The sequence below is a fragment of the Trichogramma pretiosum genome, unplaced genomic scaffold, assembly GCF_000599845.2.
Source record: "Trichogramma pretiosum strain Unisexual culture from Peru unplaced genomic scaffold, Tpre_2.0 scaffold41, whole genome shotgun sequence".
Taxonomy (NCBI): Eukaryota; Metazoa; Arthropoda; class Insecta; order Hymenoptera; family Trichogrammatidae; genus Trichogramma; species Trichogramma pretiosum.
The window spans coordinates 538637-559541 of NW_019640824.1; the positions used below are offsets into that span (position 1 = coordinate 538637).

General features: G+C 35.6%; 1 protein-coding gene across 1 annotated transcript; it reads left to right on the forward strand.

Moving 5' to 3' along the window:
• The first annotated feature begins 2413 nt into the window (after nt 1–2413).
• LOC106656606 (zinc finger BED domain-containing protein 4-like) lies at nt 2414–4814 on the forward strand. The gene is made up of 4 exons (XM_014377669.1): nt 2414–2609; nt 3550–3723; nt 3856–4208; nt 4293–4814. The coding sequence occupies exons 1-4, from the start codon at nt 2414–2416 to the stop codon at nt 4812–4814; spliced, it is 1245 nt and encodes a 414-aa protein (XP_014233155.1).
• Nucleotides 4815–20905: the final 16091 nt, after the last annotated feature.

The following is a 20905-nucleotide window of genomic DNA, read 5'->3' on the forward strand; positions in this document are numbered from 1 at the left end:
CCCCACGGATTATATATTTACTCGGTGCGGCTATTTCAGGGTGTACTTACTTGCGGCGCGCGGATAGTTAAAATAGTTTCGGTATATTACAGTGGATCAAGGTGAAGTGCACGCACCTGAGATTTGGAGTTTCGACTCGGTTACACTCGTATTTTTCGATACTCGAATACGATATCGAGTGATTTTACGCTCGAGCGAGTTTCGATGTACAGCCGAAAAAGCCGAATAACCGCAAACACTCGATACATGTAGCTATTATAACACAATCGACCCGAGTATAATTGAGCTTCCTCGCTTTTAAGAGCCTCAAAATTGCCCGATCGTAAATAAATCAATCGTGCGGATACGTACATTCGATATTATAATACCATAAATCTCTTGGTTCCATAATCAAATCCGAACGTGGCGAAAAAAAAGTGGAAGAACAAGAGCAAATAAACTATCGGAGAAACGCGCGACGAAAGTAACGCTGATGTCTAAACGCTCTCTTGTACAGTGACTCCAAAAATAACTCCCCGGCGCCCCCTCTTAAACAAGCGCAAGTATATGCTTATATACACGAATTAGAGTGCACGACCCCAAGCAGAGACAGAGAGAAGAGAGCTCGAGCCTATTATATATATACGCGTGTGCACCGCCTCGAATTATCCACATTTATCGTCAGCTTTGATCAAACGTGTAACTTGCCGTGGAAAATGCGTATGTGATAAACAAGACACGCAAAGTTGAAAAGAGACGAATTGGAGTCTAGTTGAATTTCTTCCTCTTTTTTTCCATTTTTTTCATTCGTATTGAGCTAAAGTACGAATAAACGTCGAAGCTTTTATCGGTTAAGATTTCGTACACTCCGTTCGCGGCCATTGATTTATTCCATAGTTTCTCCAGGGGAGCGATATGATAAAGCTGCGGCAGCAGCATAATAATCATAATAATAACAGCTGATTTGCAAGTTAAACGAGCTAATTTTTTAATGAAGTCGTAATATCGAATAATATCAGGCGTGAGCGAGCGAGAGAGAATTAGCCTTTCGACATTTTATATCATAGCTACGTGTGCCCCGTAACGACGATGAATGAATTCTGGCGCGCGGTAGCTCGGTACTTGTTGTATACACATAACACAAGTGTTAATCTAAATGAATAACCGCAATATCGTGCGGAGCTCTTAAATGCGTATATAATATAACGAACACACGTGTGTGTGTGTGTGTGTCTGTGCATACGTAACGTTATACATACATTACATGTATATAGACTGCAGCGACGTTTTAATTACTTATCATATCAATTATTATTACGCAAGTGGACGTCGTGGCTTGCGGGCCGCGCTGCGTATATGCAAAATTTATGCATCTCTTATAGGCTGCGCATGCTACACGTATATATAGCGCTGATCACCTGAGGCATGTCTGTACGCGTGTGGGTTACGGTGCACTTTTCCGCGGATCGAAACGTACTTGATATTCGGTCGCGCGACTTTGAGTTTGTCGATCGCATTGAGAGGTTCGATGAAAGAACTTTGTACAAACTTTTTTCTCCTTGTCATGCTTCATCGATTCGATTGATTTTTTTTTATGTGGATATGGCAATCAGGCGGCCCCTTCAGAAGGTTAGCCTGTAGGCCCCACAACTGCCTCGCATTCGCCCAGGTCACCGGGACCTGAGGGGCAAGGAAAACCTTGTACCAGTGTACGGTGTACCAGTGGATTCGCACTAGAGGTACACCTGTAGGAAAAACCCGCCCCAAGAGATGAATATTGATACGAAGAGATTGATACGAAATGATTTATATTTTTTAGATTGTTTAAAACTCAAAAATTATGTATAAAAAATGTGTATAGTCTAATTTCTTTTTAAATACCTGCTTTAAACGTATACTAGGCTTTGGTTTGTTTACATTCTGGAGCCGGTGCACTTCGATCGTTTAAATTTTCGAACGCTACCGGTTCGAACGCTTACACAACACGAACGATGCACCCGTTTGTTTACGTTTTGTACCCTGGCTTGTTCGGTCACTCCTGCGCATTAGTTCATATTTTGAAGTCAACTCGTTCAGATCGTTTTTATTTTTGATTACCCTCACATAATCATTTGGATTTTTCGGATAATTTTAATTTTTTACAATACATACGAATATTTTTGTACTACGCTTATGTCACTGTTATAATTGGTTCGAATTCTCGTGAGTGATTGTTTGTGCAATGTGCAATTGAAAATATAGTTCATAATATTGTTCGAGATAAAATAATTGTCATCCTTTGCTGAACGTGGTCTAGTGCAAATTCGCTGATTTGAAGTACTATTTAATTTACAGGTAAGCTATCATTTTCATCATTACGTAGTTAAAATATAAACTTTTTAAATTAAATAGATCATTTTTTTTTAATTTTGTGATTAGTTACCATTAAACAATAATGGAAAATATTGATGCTGATTACGTTTCTTACGACGAAGAATTTTTGTCAGAGAACGATGACGAGTATGATTACGAAGATAACGAGAGCTTTTATGATATTTTGGACGAAGACGACGAAAGCTCATCGGGAGATTCTGAAATATCAGACGCCGAATTTACAATAGACGTTGAGGAAAATGAAGCTGTGACTGAACGTATAGAGGAGAACAATAATACCACGAGAAGCAAATCGCATACGAGTCCAGTTTGGGAGTATTATAATAAAATAGAGGGGGAGCAGTTCGCTAGTTGTATCTTTTGCGATAAAAAAATAAGCACAGGTGGAAGTTCAACGACTGGCTTATGGAGACATATACAAAAAAAAACACCCAGACGTTGAAATTAACCGCGAGGTTTCCGCAAAAACCCCTGATAAACAAATTGATTATATGCCGCGAACTCATCCACAAGCGATTTTGTATACCGTCGCCCCAGCGCAGGAAGGTATCTATTTCCAAGCTGTAGCAAGAAGGATACTTACTCGCGCGCAGAGGCAAAAAGGTATCTAACTCGAGCGCAGCGGCATAAAGGTATCTAATTCGAGCGAGAAGCAAAAAAGTAGCTTATTCAAACGAAGTGTCAAGAAAGTTTTGACGCGCTGAATTTAGGTTGGCAACGCAGACGTAAATGATAAAATTTTGTTTCAACATTCAACATTCAACATTTAATTCAAAGTTATGTAAAGCCGATAACTTCTACTATCCTCTCAGAACATACAAAGTTCTCCATAAGTGGCAAATTGAGTCGAAATCGCGGCGAGATTGATTTGTTTGCTCGCCTTAAAAATGAATGAAAATCATTACACTAGCTCACTTGTTTTTTTTCTTTTTTGCTCTAATACAAAACAAAATTTTATCATTTACGGCTCCGTTGCCAACCTAAATTCGGCGCGTCAAAACTTTCTAGCCACTTCGTTTGAATAAGCTACTTTTTTGCTTCTCGCTCGAATTAGATACCTTTTTGCCGCTGCGCTCGAGTTAGATACCTTTTTGCCTCTGCGCGCGAGTAAGTATCCTTCTTGCTGCAGCTTGGAAATAGATACCTTCCTGCGCTGGGGCGACGATACGAAGTCAATCACAGCTTTTATGGTAAAAGATCTTCAACCATATTTTGTTGTGAAAGAAGAAGGATTTCAAGAAATGATGAAAACATTCAATCCCAATTACAAAATACCTCATCCGACAACATTTTCACGCAGCATAATACCGAAAATGTACAATTCCATCAAAGGAAAATTGATCGTTCAAATGCAAAATGAAGTTAAAAAAGGTATGCAATTTATTTTTGTAAGAAAACAAATGACGAATAAATGATTATCTCTCATATAGTTTCTAGAAACTTATAATAATATTCATTAACTTTTAATTTAAATTTTTCATCGACTTTTTTTTGTATTTCTAGATTATAGACGTATGATTTATTTAATGACCGACGGATATACAACTCGTTCAGTTATTTCCTTCATGTCATTGACGTTGCACTATGTTACGGATGATTTCGAGCAAAAAAGCTTCGTTCTCGCCGTTAGAAATATGTCTCAACGTCATACGGGAATGAATATCAACACATTTTTAAAAGATCAATTAAAAGAATATGGTTTGAACGACGAAAGTTTTGTCTCGGTATGGATAACAGATAATGCGGCAAACATGCGTAGTGCTATTGAATTATCAGCCGAGTGGACAAGAATTCCTTGCTTCGATCATACGATTCATTTGGCTGTAAAAGATGCCGAAAAACCCTTTGAAAATTTGGTACAAGTTATTAAAAAAGCTAAAAAAATTGTTACATCTTTTAAAAAATCATTCGTCGCGATGCAACAATCGAAATCCATGCAGACAACCATAAATCCCAATTGCGAGCCTCTGACATTAATTCAGGATGTACCTCATCGATGGTTTTTTTCGTTGCTGATGCTTCAACGTTTAGTGAAATTAAAAGTATCTCTGAGTGCCGTATCAGCTGGATTAGGCATCGAACAGATAAGTGTAGAAGAGTGGACGACGATCGATAAATATATATCTGTTGTCTCACCTATTGCTGCAGTCGCTACCTTGATGGAAGGAGAGAAATATCCAACGATTTCTTGTTATATACCGATGATTTTAGCTCTATTGAACACGATGCAGTCGGAAAACGATCAGGACTCCGAGTGCAATGAATTAACCGCTTCATTTAGATTTGAAATCAAAGATAGATTCGATCATTTATTTAATTTAAACGAATTTTCCGATAATTCCTCGCGTAAAATTCTTTTTGTGGCTATGATGGTTGATCCTCGCTTCAAAGATAGGTTTTTAGAGGATGAATTTGAGGATCTAAAAATATTTGCCAAAAAATGCACTTCTCCAAGCGATTAAGGTGGTTCTTTCAGTTTAAGTTTTTCTATAATGAACTCTTGATTAGAACTGTATATTTTGTATGCGCAGTAAGCACTGCGCAGCCTGACATCAGCTGATTCATAGCAAAAACATCGTTTTTTTCACTTTGACGTGAAAAATCTTGATTTTTTGCAGCGTAAGCCCTGTTTTACGATACACAGGCTGAAAGATGAGAGTTTTTTCTATAAAACCTATACACTCCAATACCCGAACAAATTAAGTTTTGATTAGAAATACCATATGAATGGTGGCCGTTCTATGCTTCCCATGTTAAAATAGCATAGTTTGAGATAAAATATCTCGAGATTTTGTAGCGTAAGCCCCATAAATAATTATACCATTGAATTCAGCGTGATTTAATCTATAAAATAGGGTAGGTCTCATGTCTCAACAAATATTGAAAGAACCACCTTAATGATTTCCATCCAAATAAAACCTCGTCGTCTAATTTGACCTCACAAAACTATTCGAGCGATAGACATGATTTTGTTACCGGTAAGAAACTTTTTATTATTCCATTCAATAGAACTTGGTGCCCAAATTTTTTCATTTTCGTTTACGAAATTGACATTTTTTCAGTAAACATCAAGGGTATTTAGAGTTCGGTGTACATTTTTTAAAATTTCGTACAAGCAAATGAAAAATTGGGTACCACAAATTCCCTAGAATATTTGAATACTTAAATACACGAAAAAATTAATTTACAGGTGAGCCCTTCGCAAAAATTTGTAAATTTTTTTGTGCTCGTAAAGATTTAGATGATGCTCGAAATTTAACGCAAAACGAAATCACGATGGAAGTGGAAAATTACAACAACCAATCCATAATTAATGTAAAAGATGATCCTTTGACGTGGTGGAAAGAAAATAAAAATAAGTATCCTCATGTGGCTCGAGTAGCTATTAATTATTTAGGAGGTCCTGCTTCGCAAGCCAGTAGTGAAAGAATTTTTAAGAGGGTTAAAAAAATATGTAGTCCAGAAAGACTAAAATTGTTATCGAAACATATTGAGCAACAAGCTTATTGTAAAGAAAATTTTAAACTTATTTAATTATTCATATAATTAATTATTTATTTGTTTTACCATTAATTTGATGTATTATTAATTATAATTAATTATTTTAATATATTTTATCAAATAAAGTTATAGAAACTAAAAAAATCAAATTTCCCGACTTTTCGTATCATTTCTCGATACGTCGAGATTCTCGGCAGTCGAGACGAGAATTAAAATTTTAGTCCTGGAGCCAAAGAGGGGTCGGATCGGCCACGTGAAGAAGATGGATGAAAACATGTTATTCTTATGTATTTTTTCCCGCTGAATCCGAATATCATAGTTAAAAGTCGCTCAGACTGCCCAAAAATTTGTTATAAACAAATATATTGCAAAATCAAGAAAATTTAAATTTTTCTAAATTTTGAACACATATTTGTGTTCTTTGAGCAATTTTAAGCAAAAAGTGTCTCTGATAAAATTTTCGTAAAATGAGTATTTACCGAGATATTGAGACTCCAAGAGGAAAAAATGCACATTTTTGGACATTTTCAAATACCCATAACTTTTGAAATAACAGCGTTAGATAGATTTTAGACCGGTCATTTGAAAGATAAAAACTTAATCTTTAAGGTGATACTAATATCAAACATGATTTATCATACTGGACATGTTTTTTTGCACTACAAACATCGGCGTGTCAGAGCGTGTAATCGCGTTACGCATGCTACTGTAAAACTGTACTAATAAAAATATGCCAGATAATAAGTATTAGTATTTCGTCTTTTAAAGGCCTTTTCAACCATATAAATTTGTATAGTGTTTTTTAAATTTTTACTAAAGTTACAGTATAAAACGTCCAACATTTTGTGTCGCGCTCGAAACTACAATTGTTATTTTTTTTTTCTGTTTCTTAAAAGTTACACATTCTAGACAAACTTGAACCCCAATGATAGTTATATGGTCTTGAAGAGCATAAAATTTCCTTTAATTTGGTGTATTTAAAAACTCTCTAGGTCCTCTAGAACCAAAGATACAGCTGTTTGAAGTTTTACCAAAAATGAAAGTACTGAATCTGTGAATCTATCATAGGCCAGATATGGTATGATCATCACACAATCGAATCTTACATTTTCAGTAAAACTTCAAACAGCTGTATCTTTGGTTCTAGAGGACCTAGAGAGTTTTTAAATACACCAAATTAAAGGAAATTTTATGCTCTTTAAGGCCATATAACTATCATTGGGGTTCAAGTTTGTCTAGAATGTGTAACTTTTAAGAAACAGAAAAAAAAATAACAATTGTAGTTTCGAGCGCGACACAAAATGTTGGACGTTTTATACTGTAACTTCAGTAAAAATTTAAAAAACACTATACAAATTTATATGGTTGAAAAGGCCTTTAAAAGACGAAGAAATTGGTTACTCGTTCGTTTTAATAGCAGCAAAATTACGCAACGTACAGCTGTGTGAAGATGGAAAAAGAACAAAAAAAAATTAATGTAACGTAATTTTTCAACCTTCCTATGACTATATCTTTGCTTCTAAGGCACCTAGAGGGCTAAAATTTTACAGAGAAACTCCTTTCAACATGTAAAACAAGCCCTGAAACTTTCAGCCCAATCGGCCAATCCAGTGCAGAAAAATTTGGTAACGATTTCATACTGAAGCATAAAGATATTGTTTTTACGAATTTCAAACTTCAGGCTTCATGCGCCACCTGAAGACATCATTTGTTCGCGCCCAGCTCGCGGCTTTTCTCTTTTTTTATCTGAAACTTTCGATAAAATACTATTACAAAGCGATCGGCGTCAAAAGTGTTTTTTCGTTCCGCCCTAATATACATTGAAAACTAAATATCACACTAGTTATTGGTCTTGCTCAAAATGTAAAGTTAAAGGTAAATCGATTGGTAAAGTTTGCTTTCCCGGTAAAGTTGAAAATTTGAGAAATGATGATGAATTTAAAAACTATGTATATGCAGATGATGGTGTAAATGATGGATACCATCAAGGAAAAACTAATTCGTTAACTATACCAGGATTCGGCCTGGTAACAAATGTCCCTCTAGATTATTTGCATCTGATTTGTTTAAGGATTATGGAAAAACTAATCGTTCTTTGGTTCAAATATAAATTGTCTAGCTATCAAAAACAAAAAGTCTCGGATCGATTAAAATTTTTAAAAGATTACGTGCCATCAGATTTTAGTCGTAAACCACGAAGTTTAGAAAACGCTAAAAGGTTATGGAGGGCACATGAATTTTGGCAATTTTTACTCTACATGGGACCCATTGTACTTGAAAATATTTTGGAAGACAATATATATTTACATTTCTTAAAGCTTCAAGTAGCAATTTTAATACTAACAAATCAAATTTTATGTGAGAACGAACAATATCTTAGAATCGCTGAAAAATTGTTAATTTTTTTTAGAGTAGAGTATGCCGAAATTTATGGCTGAGAAAATGTTTCTTTTAATGTTCATAACCTTCATAACCTAGTACAAGACGTACGTAATTTTGGAGCATTAGACAATTTTAGCGCTTTTCGATTTGAAAATCATATACATCCCGCTTAAAAAAAATGCACATAACCTGGCCCAAGTGTGCACCAAATATGGCCCATGTCTGGTGCAAACATTGACATTGATTTTTTTTACGCGGGATATATTAAAAAAAATATTAAATGGGAGATCGAATCCTTCAACAAATTGATAGGAGAATATATAAAAAAAATGTGAATAAAAGCTCTATGTTTGTAAATGAATTTGATAAGAAAGTAATTCTAAAAACCCTTATAAAAATTTCCTATAGGATCCCGCGAAATTCCTGCGGGAGTCCTATAGGATTCTAGAAATAATCACAATAATGGCCTGATTATATTCCTTGATAGAAATGTTTTACAATTTTCTGTTTTACTAAAAGGAACTATGTGTCAACATATAGACGGTAAAAAAAATTACGTTTTACTAAAAAATAATATTATATACGAATGTGAAAACTTTACGAAAAAATTTGACAACATAATGATAATTGGTAGAGAATGGACAAAGAGTAAAAACGAATTTTATGATGGTCCCATGGATTCAAGCTACTTTAGTACACATATTACTGATAATTGTACAAATGATCTTAAAACTTATCCATGTAGTTCAATAATGGACAAACTTTGCAGGGTTCGTTTTAAAAAAAACCTTTGTTGTGACTCCAATCATGCGTACATATTAATTACGACTTTAAATAAAAATGTTTAATCTGATTTGATTTTTTTCTTTAACTCGAATATAAAAAGATTGCAAAAATTTTTTTCTCAAGAATGAATTAACGCACACAAGGGATAAGGAATTTCAACATTTTTTGACATTTCTTGAACACTCTAAAGATTAATTTTCAAGAGTAAACTTTTCTAATCACTTACATAATAAGCTATTCGTTGTCATGCTACACTTACGCACACAAACTGGCAGCTTTCGCATCTGCAAAAATACAAAAAATTTATTAGTTGCTGGTAATCAGTAATGAATCGCTTAGTTATTCGTTTGATTCATAGAATTCATAGAAACTTAGTATTACTTTTGCTAATGAAATTTTGTTGATAAAGCTAAAAAAGATTTAAAGTTTTTTAATTAATATAGAGTAAGAAATACAAATTAAAGGAAAAAGAAATTTTTTAACATTGTGTTATCGGACGGATAACAATTACGAGAAAAGTCTCGTTAGAGTCTCGGAGCTTTATTTCGACTCGGATAATAAGCATTTTCAGCCACGGTTCATTTCTGGGTTACAAGTTTTTGCAAGTTCGCCACCTAGTGGCTTGTTTACATATTATATAAATAAACGAAAAATGTGCGCTGCTGTCATAACAGCGCAGCATGTAACAATTGATACAATCTTACTTTGTTAGCGTAATTCCTCTAATTCCACATAATAATAACTTTGTGAATCCTTTCAAATTGTTAATAACAAATGTTTGAGGGTACACGCAGAATTTTGTATATCTCTATCCAAGGATTGAGGTATTTTGTATCTTCCTTGATACGTTTTAAACTCGAGGTCTTCCATATCCATGATTTTTGGTAAAAATATTTGAAACGTGAAAATGCAGTAAGTAGCATTTGATTTTCGTGTAAAATCAAACGCGCTCTGAAAATCCTCTAAACATTTTTCTGAAAGTGTGTTGTTAAGATTCATAATTCAGAAGTTTTGAAAAGCCAGTAAGCCTCAAATTTAGTTATTAAGATTACCGCAAGATGGCTTACAACTAAAAAATTCACTAGAAAATATGTAGTTCCAAAATTCACCACTAGGCGAAGCAAAACTGAGAAACAAGTACCCGTAAACGAGTAAAGCAAATTAGGATATAACGTTAGCAAGTGATCGATTTATTTTGTAAAGCCATATTTTGAAACGCTGCTTTATTCATTCCTAGCTATGCGGAGATTTGAGTATTGCATGAAACGCGGGTTAAGTCCATGTGTAACGCTATCGAATCATTCCTTGATTTTTCTCTTCGAAATGCACCACACGAGTACACATCACCAAGATGCTGCGATAAGCGCCAACACGCGCCGTGCGACACTCAATACAACGCTAATGGCTTGGGCAAAGCAAATTCTGCAAATTCTCGTTTGCACTAATAATCGGGCAATTGTGTGATCGTTTTTAAAATCGTACAGCTACTGTCTTACTTCGCCTTGCCGCTCTTCATTAGTCGCTCGTGTTTCCACAATTACAATCTTACCATCTATTGTGACGGTGAACTTCCCCGTGCTCACCGCCTTGACGGGCTTTCACGCGTCCTGGCCGACTTTACGGTTGAAATATAAAACTAGTTAGTGATAGTTAAAATAGCACATTTACGTAAATTAATCTTTAAATTTATCAGGATAATTGTGACAGTAGGAATCCGTCAGGCCGTTCCCAATCCAATGCCGTTAGAATCTTGATGTAAACTTCTATACCTAAGTGTAATGCAATTTTGTCACAGTCTTGAATTTGTCACTTAAAATAATCCATCAAGTTAGAACAGAGTATATCGTTAAGATTTATACCCCAATAACAAATGCTGTATTCTTTTTATACCAGTCAGACAAGCATAGAGCACAGAATTGAACTCTAGCGATTCTACAAGTACACAAATAATGTACAGGTTTTTTATTGCTGTTTTTTATTGAGCTTAAGCGATTGGTATACACTTTAACGCGGCTGTTCGACCAAGTGGCACTCAACACCACAGGCCGCGGTTGCTGCCTCGACCACGGCTGATAAACCCCCGATATTTCTATCAGTGTATATGTACGTTTTCAGTTGGAACCGATCGTCTATAGTGGTATATGTCGCACGAGAATCATGTTGTACGTGCAATCTTGAGAGTACAAAACCCGTATGTATACGGTAAAATCATTGAGCGAAAAATTGAACCCTAATTTAGTCGAGACAAGACATTCGCGCGCAGAGACTTTTGTCGAATATTTCAACTAATATTTTTGTTAAGCAGGATATTGGCGTGACTCGATTATAATGCTATAACAAAAAAGTCCGACAGCTATATCACGACCCGCAAACAAAGTGTACCTATCAGTAGTGGCAGGTTATGGAGCATGTCAAACATGCTATGGGGCGGCAACTTTTTGAATGAAGATCAAAATTTTTTATTATACATGTCCATGGATCTATTTACTGGATATTTTTTGTGTGAGCTCGATGTTGTCTGTCGAGAATTTTTTTGAAAGTACTTGGTTTTAAAAAACCAAATAAATTCCTCGCAGAAGTCTTCGCCAAGTTGTAATTTTAAACTTATTCAAATGTTTTATGGACAATGTACAAACAGATACATAGGTACTTGAATTGTGATAAATAAGATTATAAACGATGTTGACACATTCCCTGGACACACTGATCATATCTACAATAATAACAAATTAGTTTGAACGTTGTCTTTCCCGATGGAAACAAGTTATCAATAGATCAATTTTACTCGATCAATTTCTGTGGTACTAAATAGATAATAGAACCATCGTTTAATTAAGGCACCAAAATGGATCAAGATGAGAAGAATTCCGAGGAAGTTTTATCGAAAGATAATTCAAGTGAACCAGACATTGTTGTTTTGGATGACAAACAAAAAATTGATGATATTTGTCAGGAGGCATTGACACTGGAATCGAGCATGATGACACACCGAGACAAGATTCACAGTAAACGAAAAGATTACTCATGCGACAAATGCGAAGAAAAATTTGAGTTCCGAAGTCATTTGAGTAGACACCAATTATCAGTACACAAAGTCCGTAAAGATTTTGCATATGACCAGTGCGAGAGGAAATTTGTGAAAAAATCGAGTTTGATTAAGCACCAAAAATTAGTACACAAGGATAGTAAAAATTTCTCATGTAACAAGTGCGAGAGGAAATTTGATAATAAATCAACTTTGCTCAGACACAAAAAAATATTCCACGAAGTTTTCAAAGATTACTTATGTGAAATGTGCGCGAAAAGATTCGGAAATAATCATAGTTTGCTCAGACATGTAAAGACCGTCCACGAAGGTCGTAAAAATTTTGCATGTGATAAGTGTGATAAAAATTTTTCACAAAAACCAAATTTGCTTCGCCACCAAAATTTAGTACACGACGGTCGTAAAGACTACGCATGTGACCAGTGCGAAAGTAAATTTGGATTGAAATCGTCTTTGCTCATACACCAAAAGACAGTCCATAAAGGTTGGAAAGATTACGGATGTGACAAATGCGAGAAAAAATTTAGACATAAGTTAGATTTGTTGAAACACCAAAAGACAGTCCACGGTCATCGCAAAGATTACGTGTGCCACAAGTGTGACAAACAATTTAGTCAAAAACCACATTTGTTAATACACCAAAAGACAGTACACGAAGGTCGCAAAGATTACATATGCGACGAGTGCGAGAAGAAATTTGGACAAAAATCGCATTTGCTCGTTCACCAGAAGACAGTCCACGAAAGTCGAAGAAATTTCGCATGTGACAAGTGCGAGAAGAAATTTGCTCAGAAATCCCATTTCCTCTATCATAAAAGGACATTCCACGAAGGTTGCAAAGACTACGCATGCGACATATGCGAAAGAAAATTTGGATTGAAATCGACTTTGCTCCTACACCAAAAAACAGTGCATGAAGGTCGGAAAGATTACGCATGTGATAAGTGCGAGAAAAAATTTGGACAAAAGCATCATTTGTTTTCGCACCAAAAAACGGTCCACGACGGTTGCAAAGATTACGCATGTGACAAGTGCGAAAAGAAATTTAAACAAAAATCGGGCTTGCTCTACCACCAAAATATAGTACACGACGGAAGCAAAGATTACGCATGCGACCAGTGCGAGAAGAAATTTGGACATAAATGGATTCTAAGTCAGCATCACAAGACAGTGCATGAAGGTCGGAAAGATTACGCATGTAATAAGTGCGAGAAAAAATTTGGACAAAAGCATCATTTGCTTTCGCATCAAAAAACGGTCCACGACGGTCGCAAAGATTACGCATGTGACAAGTGCGATAAGAAATTTGGACAAAAATCGGGCTTGCTCTACCACCAAAATATAGTACACGACGGAAGCAAAGATTACGCATGCGACCAGTGCGAGAAGAAATTTGGACATAAATGGATTCTAAGTCAGCATCACAAGACAGTGCATGAAGGTCGGTAAGATTACGCATGTAATAAGTGCGAGAAAAAATTTGGACAAAAACCGCATTTGGTCTTACATGAAAAAATTTTTCATGAGGGCCGGAAAGATTTTGCTCGAATCAAATGAGAGAAAAAATGATGATTGACAATTGTAAATATGCATACTTATATACATACGTTTTTCTAAAATTTCATTAAAAGTCGCTCCAAGTTGATTGTGTCTTATCTAAATCTTTCTTTATTTTTGAACTTGTCCATATTTTGCATACTGCTAGTTACTACTCTCCTTAATTTTTTTGTAATTTTTTTCACGTTGTTTTTGGAGCTGTGAAAATTTCAAAATGTTAGTTGATTCTGGATTTTTGAAATACCTCACCTCATAATACACTGAACTGATCAAACATACACTAGTGAAGGCCTTTGACGATTGTAACGACTATAGGCGAACATAGTTTTACTCGGTAGATGCGTACAGATGCGTACAGATGCGTTATCCGTCAATGGGCGTAAAACACAAGCCTCCATATTATTATTATTATTATTATTATTATTATTATTATTATTATTATTATTATTTACAATTTATTAATCGACCTTGGGTTGAGATCCCGTCTGGCCGTAAAAGCAGTTACAAAGACTAATTACAAAATAGAAACAAAAAGTATAGAACATAGATACAAAGTAGAGAGGCAGTTAACAAAATATATACAATTATATACAAGTATATACAAGAACTATATACAAAGAGGCAGAAGTGTGGAGATCATCTCCTCGAAGATGATATGGGCACAGCGCACCCGATCACCGCCTATGGAAAGAACGAGGTGGAAGCCTCGTACTGTATGGATCGACAGGAGAGTCGAAGCAAATTATTCCAGCGCACAAACTCGAAGTATGTCTTTAAACGTCAGTTGTCTCGCCACATCTCCGAGCCGTAAGTCGTGGAGCGACGGGCTCGGGCGAACACGCCGTGACTATATGCCATTCCAGAAATACGTTGAGTTTTGCCGGGGTCCAGAACAATCCCGAATTAGCGAAAAATGTCACGATCGTCAGGGCGTCGGCCTGTTTCAGTTTGTATCCTCGGTTCTCTAGGCACTCGAGTATTTCTGGACGGTCTGTGCATATAGCTATATTCGCAGGCCTGATGAAAATGTTTGAAATTGGTTTTGGAAATGTTTGCATAGACGAATATTCGGAGTAGATAATTGACGAAGATGTTCTGGCGCCAAAAAAAACATTCCAGGTAATTGTCAATCTCAACCTCCGTGCAACCGGTGCAGCGAGATGCTTATCTTATGTAGTGGTGAATTTAGAATTTGAATTATGAAATTTAACATTTTCTACTACACACGTATATAAAAATCTATTTACTCTATGTTTTTTTGTGTGAACTCGATGTTGCCTTTTGGGATTTTTTTTTTGAATACCAAGTTTTGTGAAGACAAAATTTATTCGAAGGAATCGTCACTAGGATAGAGTTTTAAATTGTTTCAAATTTTCTAAGAATCATGTATAAACAGATGAATCGATGTTGTAATTGTAAACAATATGATCATTACAACGATTTAACATCGTTCTTCAAACATTGATTGTGATTATAGTAAAAACAAATTAGTTTGAATGTTATCTTTCAAGCCATAATACCAAAAGATAAGTTTGCTCATTTGATTTCCGTGACACTTTTTATAAGGATTCATCATTTATTTTAAGCACCAAAATGGATGAAAATGAGAAGAAATCAGAAGATGTTGTTTTAAAAGATAACTCAAGTGAACATGACATTGTTATTTCAGACGACAAAAAACAGGATTATAATATTTGTCAGGAGTCATGTACACTAGAATCAAGCATGATAGCACACAGAGACCCAATTCACAATGAACTGGAAAATTATGCATGTAACAAGTGTAAAAAAAAGTTCGATTTCCGAAGTCATTTGAGTAGACACCAAATATTGGTACACAAAGTATATAAAAATTTTGCATGCGACCAGTGCGAGAAGAAATTTGTGAAAAAATCGAGTTTATTCACGCACCAAAAATTAGTACACAAAGATTGCGAAGATTTCAGGTGCAACAAGTGCGAGAGGAAATTTGAAAAAAAATCAACTTTACTCAAACACAACAAAATATTCCACGAAGTTTTCAAAGATTATTTATGTGAAAAGTGTGCCAAGAGATTTGGAAATAAACAGAGTTTGCTTCTGCACATAAAAACAGTTCACGATAGTCACAAAGATTTTGCCTTGAAAGTTTTCAAAGATTACTCATGTGGAGATTGCGGTAAGAAATTTGGACATAAATCGAGTTTTCTCTTGCATACAACAACATTCCACAAGGATCAAAAAGATTTCGCGTGCAACAAGTGCGAAAAAAAGTTCAGACAAAAAGGGAATTTGCTTAATCACCAAAGGATAGTACATGAAGGTCGAAAAGATTTCGCATGCGACAAGTGCGAGAAGAAATTCGGAACCAAAAGTTATTTGCTTGTGCATCAACAGACAATTCACGAAGGTCGCAAAGATTACGCGTGCGATAGTTGCGAGAAGAAATTTGGACATAAACAACGTTTGCTTTTGCACAAAAAAATATTCCATGAAGGTCGCAAAGATTACGCATGTGACAAATGTGAAAAGAAATTTGGATATAAGTCAGATTTGTTGAAACATCAAAGGGCCGTCCACGAAGGTCGTAAAGATTTCGCATGTGACAAGTGCGAAAAGAAATTTAAACAAAAATCGGGTTTGCTCTACCACCAAAATACAGTACACGACGGACACAAAGATTACGAATGCGACCAGTGCGATAGTAAATTTGGATTGAAATCGGGTTTGCTCTACCACCAAAAGATAGTTCACGAGGGTCGCAAAGATTACGCATGTGACAAATGCGAGAAGAAATTTGGACGTAAACAACATTTGCTTTTGCACCAAAAAATATTCCATGAAGGTCGCAAAGATTTCGCATGTGATAAATGCGAGACTAAATTTGGACAAAAAGTACATTTGCTTTTGCACCAAAGAACAGTACATGAAGGTCGAAAAGATTACGCATGTGACAAATGCGAGAAGAAATTTGGACGTAAACAACATTTGCTTTTGCACCAAAATATATTCCATGAAGGTCACAAAGATTACGCATGCGAGACGTGTGAAAAGAAATTTGGACGAAAATCGACTTTGCTCTTACACCAAAAGACAGCCCACGAAGGTCAAAAAGATTTTATATGAGACATTTGTGAGAAGCAATTTACACAAAAAAAAAGTTTGTTCTTCCACCAAAACATAATACACGAAGGCAAGAAAGATTTTGCATGTGACAAGTGCAAGCAGAAATTCGGATACAAATGGACTTTACTCCTCCATCAAAGTACAGTACACGAAAATTCTAAAGGTTTTGCATGTGATGAGTGCGAGAAGACATTTTACATACATTTTTTTGGACAAAAATCAAATTTGCTCAGACACCAAAGGCCAGTTCACGTATAGATCGCAAAGATTACGCATACCACAACTGCTAGAATAGTCATGATGATTGATAATTTTTAATATATGCACATACTAATCCATATCTTTTTCTGAAATTTCAATAAAAATTGTACCCAAATGATTGGGTCTTAACTAAACCTTGAGCGTTCAATTATCATTACACCTTCGTTGTGGGGGTGCTTCAATTTTGAATCAAACGATATTTCGCGTACTATTTATTACTTTCCGATTGGTTTTTGGGCTACTTAATAGTTAACTCTTCATTCAACTATCATCCATACGTTTTCTTCACGTCTTGTTTGGTACGCTGCGAATGGGGCGTACATTTGATTGTCTACAAGATTCTGTATAAATTTCACGTAATGATACACGAATCGATCAAACACGTGTAAGTGGAAGATTTTGATAAATTTGCTGACTGACAAATTATTTATGCTACGATAAACGACGTAGAAGAGAAAAAAATTTCAACTTCTTTCAAATATCTTAATGATGAAAATTTTCTATGTGAATTTATCAAGACCGGAAAAATCTTCTCAATGATAGCTCACAAAGATGAATAACATAAGCTTCCTCGTACTTTTTGGACAGCACACACAGTTTTTCCGAGCGCGCAAACTTGAAGTAGTCCTCAAATGTGAGTTGTCTCGCCGCCTCGTTGGGTTGTAAATGGATTAAACCATAAAACGACAAAGTCGGAGTCATCGTTATTTCTTCCACTTTGTTCGCGAACTCCCCATCGTTATACCACGATTTTTCGAGATTCGACAACTCGAACCATTCGTACTTGGTGAAAAATTTCATGATCGTCAAGGCGTCGCTTACATGTCGTATCCTCGATGCTCCAGACGTTCGACAACCGCCAGCAGGCCAGAAGTGATCTGCAGCGCGATGATGATGATCGAAAGCCGTCAAAACAATTTTAATGAAATTGTTACAGTTTTTATTGTATCTATTGTAGTGTAAGTAGATTATTTCAAACAAGTTGGTATTTTATTTAGAAGTGGGAAAATATGGTGCACGCCGATCACGTCATGCATGCGAGCGGTAGTAGATAAGGGGGGGGGGCGAGGTGCGAATATTTGAATGAACATTGAAACTTTTTATAATTTATGATATTTTGTATGAGAATCTATTGACTCGATAATACCGAGAGTTTTTTTTAAGCATGTTTTAGTTTAGAAGGCCAAAAAAATTCCTCGTTTACCTTCACCAAGTTAGAGTTTTAAACCGATTCAAATATTGTAAGGAGAATGTATAAACAAATAAATCGATAATTTAATCGTAAACAAACGATTTTCACATATTGCCTTGACACACTGATCATGTTTGCGGTAAAAACAAATAAGTTCAAATGTTGTCTTCCCCGATGAAACAAGTCTTCCCATAACATAAATTTTACTCGTTCAATTGCCGTGGTACTAAATAGATAAACCTTCATTTAGTTTAGGCACGAAAATGGACAAAATTGAGAAAAAATTCGAAGAAGTTGTCTCTGATGACAAATCACGTGAACAAGACATTATTTTATCCCACGACAAACAACACGTTTGTGGTACTTGTCAAGAGGCATTTACACAAGAATCAAGCTTGATAGCACATCGAGACACAATTCATAATGAACGACAAAATTACGAGTGCGACAAGTGCGAAAAAAAATTCGAGTTCCGAAGTCATTTGAGTAGGCACCAAATATTAGAACACAAAGGCCGCATAGATTTTGCATGCGACCAGTGCGAGAGAAAATTTGTGAAAAAATCAAGTTTGATTACGCACCAAAAATTAGTACACAAGAATCGCAAAGATTTCACATGCAACAAGTGTGAGAAGAAATTTGAAAATAAATCAATTTTACTCAAACATAAAAAAATATTCCACGAAGTTTTCAAAGATTATTTATGTGAAAAGTGCGCCAAACGATTTTCAAGTAAACAGAGTTTACTCACCCACGTAAGAGGAATCCACGAGGGTCGCAAAGATTTTGCACGTGACAAGTGCGAAAAAAATTTTGGATTTAAATCAGATTTGTTGAAGCACGAAAAGACAGTCCATGAAGGTCGTAAAGATTTTGCATGGAAACATTGCGAGCAAAAATTTATGTCTCAAAGGAATTTTATAAAACACCAAAAAACAGTCCACGAAAGTAGCAAAGATTACGGATGTAATAAATTTGAAAAGAAATTTACAACAAAATCCAGTTTGCCTTTACACGAAAAGACAATCCACGAACATCGGAAAGATAACGCATGTGACAAGTGCGAAAAGAAATTCAAACAAAAATCGGGTTTGCTCTACTACCAAAATACAGTACACGACGGACACAAAGATTACGAATGCGACGAATGCGAAAAAAAATTCGCATATAAATGTACTTTGCTCGGTCACATAAAAACAGTCCACGAGGGTCGCAGAGATTACGCATGTGACAAATGCGAGAAGAAATTTGGACGTAAACAACATTTGCTTTTGCACCGAAGAACAGTACATGAAGGTCGCAAAGATTATGCATGTGACAAATGTGAAAAGAAATTTGGATATAAGTCAGATATGTTGAAACATCAAAAGACCGTCCACGAAGGTCGTAAAAATGTCGCATGTGACAAGTGCGAAAAGAAATTTAAACAAAAATCGAGTTTGCTCTACCACCAAAATACAGTACACGACGGTCGCAAAGATTACGCATGCGACCAGTGCGATAGTAAATTTGGATTGAAATCGTCTTTGCTCATACACCAAAAGATAGTTCACGAGGGTCGCAAAGATTACGCATGTGACAAATGCGAGAAGAAATTTGGACGTAAACAACATTTGCTTTTGCACCAAAAATTATTCCATGAAGGTCGCAAAGATTTCGCATGTGATAAATGCGAGACTAAATTTGGACAAAAAGTACATTTGCTTTTGCACCGAAGAACAGTACATGAAGGTCGCAAAGATTACGCATGTGACAAATGCGAGAAGAAATTTGGACGTAAACAACATTTGCTCTTCCACCAAAAGACAGTACACGAGAGTCGTAAACCTTTACCTTGTGACTAGTACGATTAGAAATTCGGGAATCTTAGCAATTTAAGAAAACACCAAAAAATGGTCTGCGAAGGTATCAAAGATTACGTATGCGACAAGTGTGAAAAGAAGTTTGGAGAAAAAGGGAATTTGCTTATCCACCAAAAAATGGTACATGAAGGTCAAAAAGATTTCGCATGTGACAAAAACGAAAATAAATTTGGATGCAAATCACAATTGCTTGTGCACCAAAAGACAATACATGAAGGTCTTATAGATTTCGCATGTAGCAATTGCGGGCAGAAATTTAGACACGAATCGAGTTTAATTATGCAGCAAAAGACAATCCACGAAAGTCAAAAAGATTTTACATGAGACATTTGTGAGGAGCAATTTACACAAAAAAAGAGTTTGCTCTTCCACCAAAACATAATACACGAAGGCAAGAAAGATTTTGCATGTGACAAGTGCAAGCAGAAATTTGGATACAAATGGACTTTGCTCCTCCATCAAAGTACAGTACACTAAATTTCTAAAGGTTTTGCATGTGATGAGTGCGAGAAGACATTTGGACAAAAATCAAATTTGCTCAGACACCAAAGGCCAGTTCACGTATAGATCGCAAAGATTACGCATACCACAACTGCTAGAATAGTCATGATGATTGATAATTTTAAATATATGCATGTACTCATCCATATCTTTTTCTGAAATTTCAATAAAAATTGTATCTAAATGATTGTGCCTTGAGCGTTCAGCTATCATTTATACTTCTGCATTCAATGTTGTGGGGTGCTTCATTTTTTAATTAAGCGATATTTCGCGTACTATTTCTTACTACTTTTAGTTTAGTTTTTGGCCACTTGCTTCCTACAGCTTTTGACGAAACTATATCAGCCATAATTTTTTTTC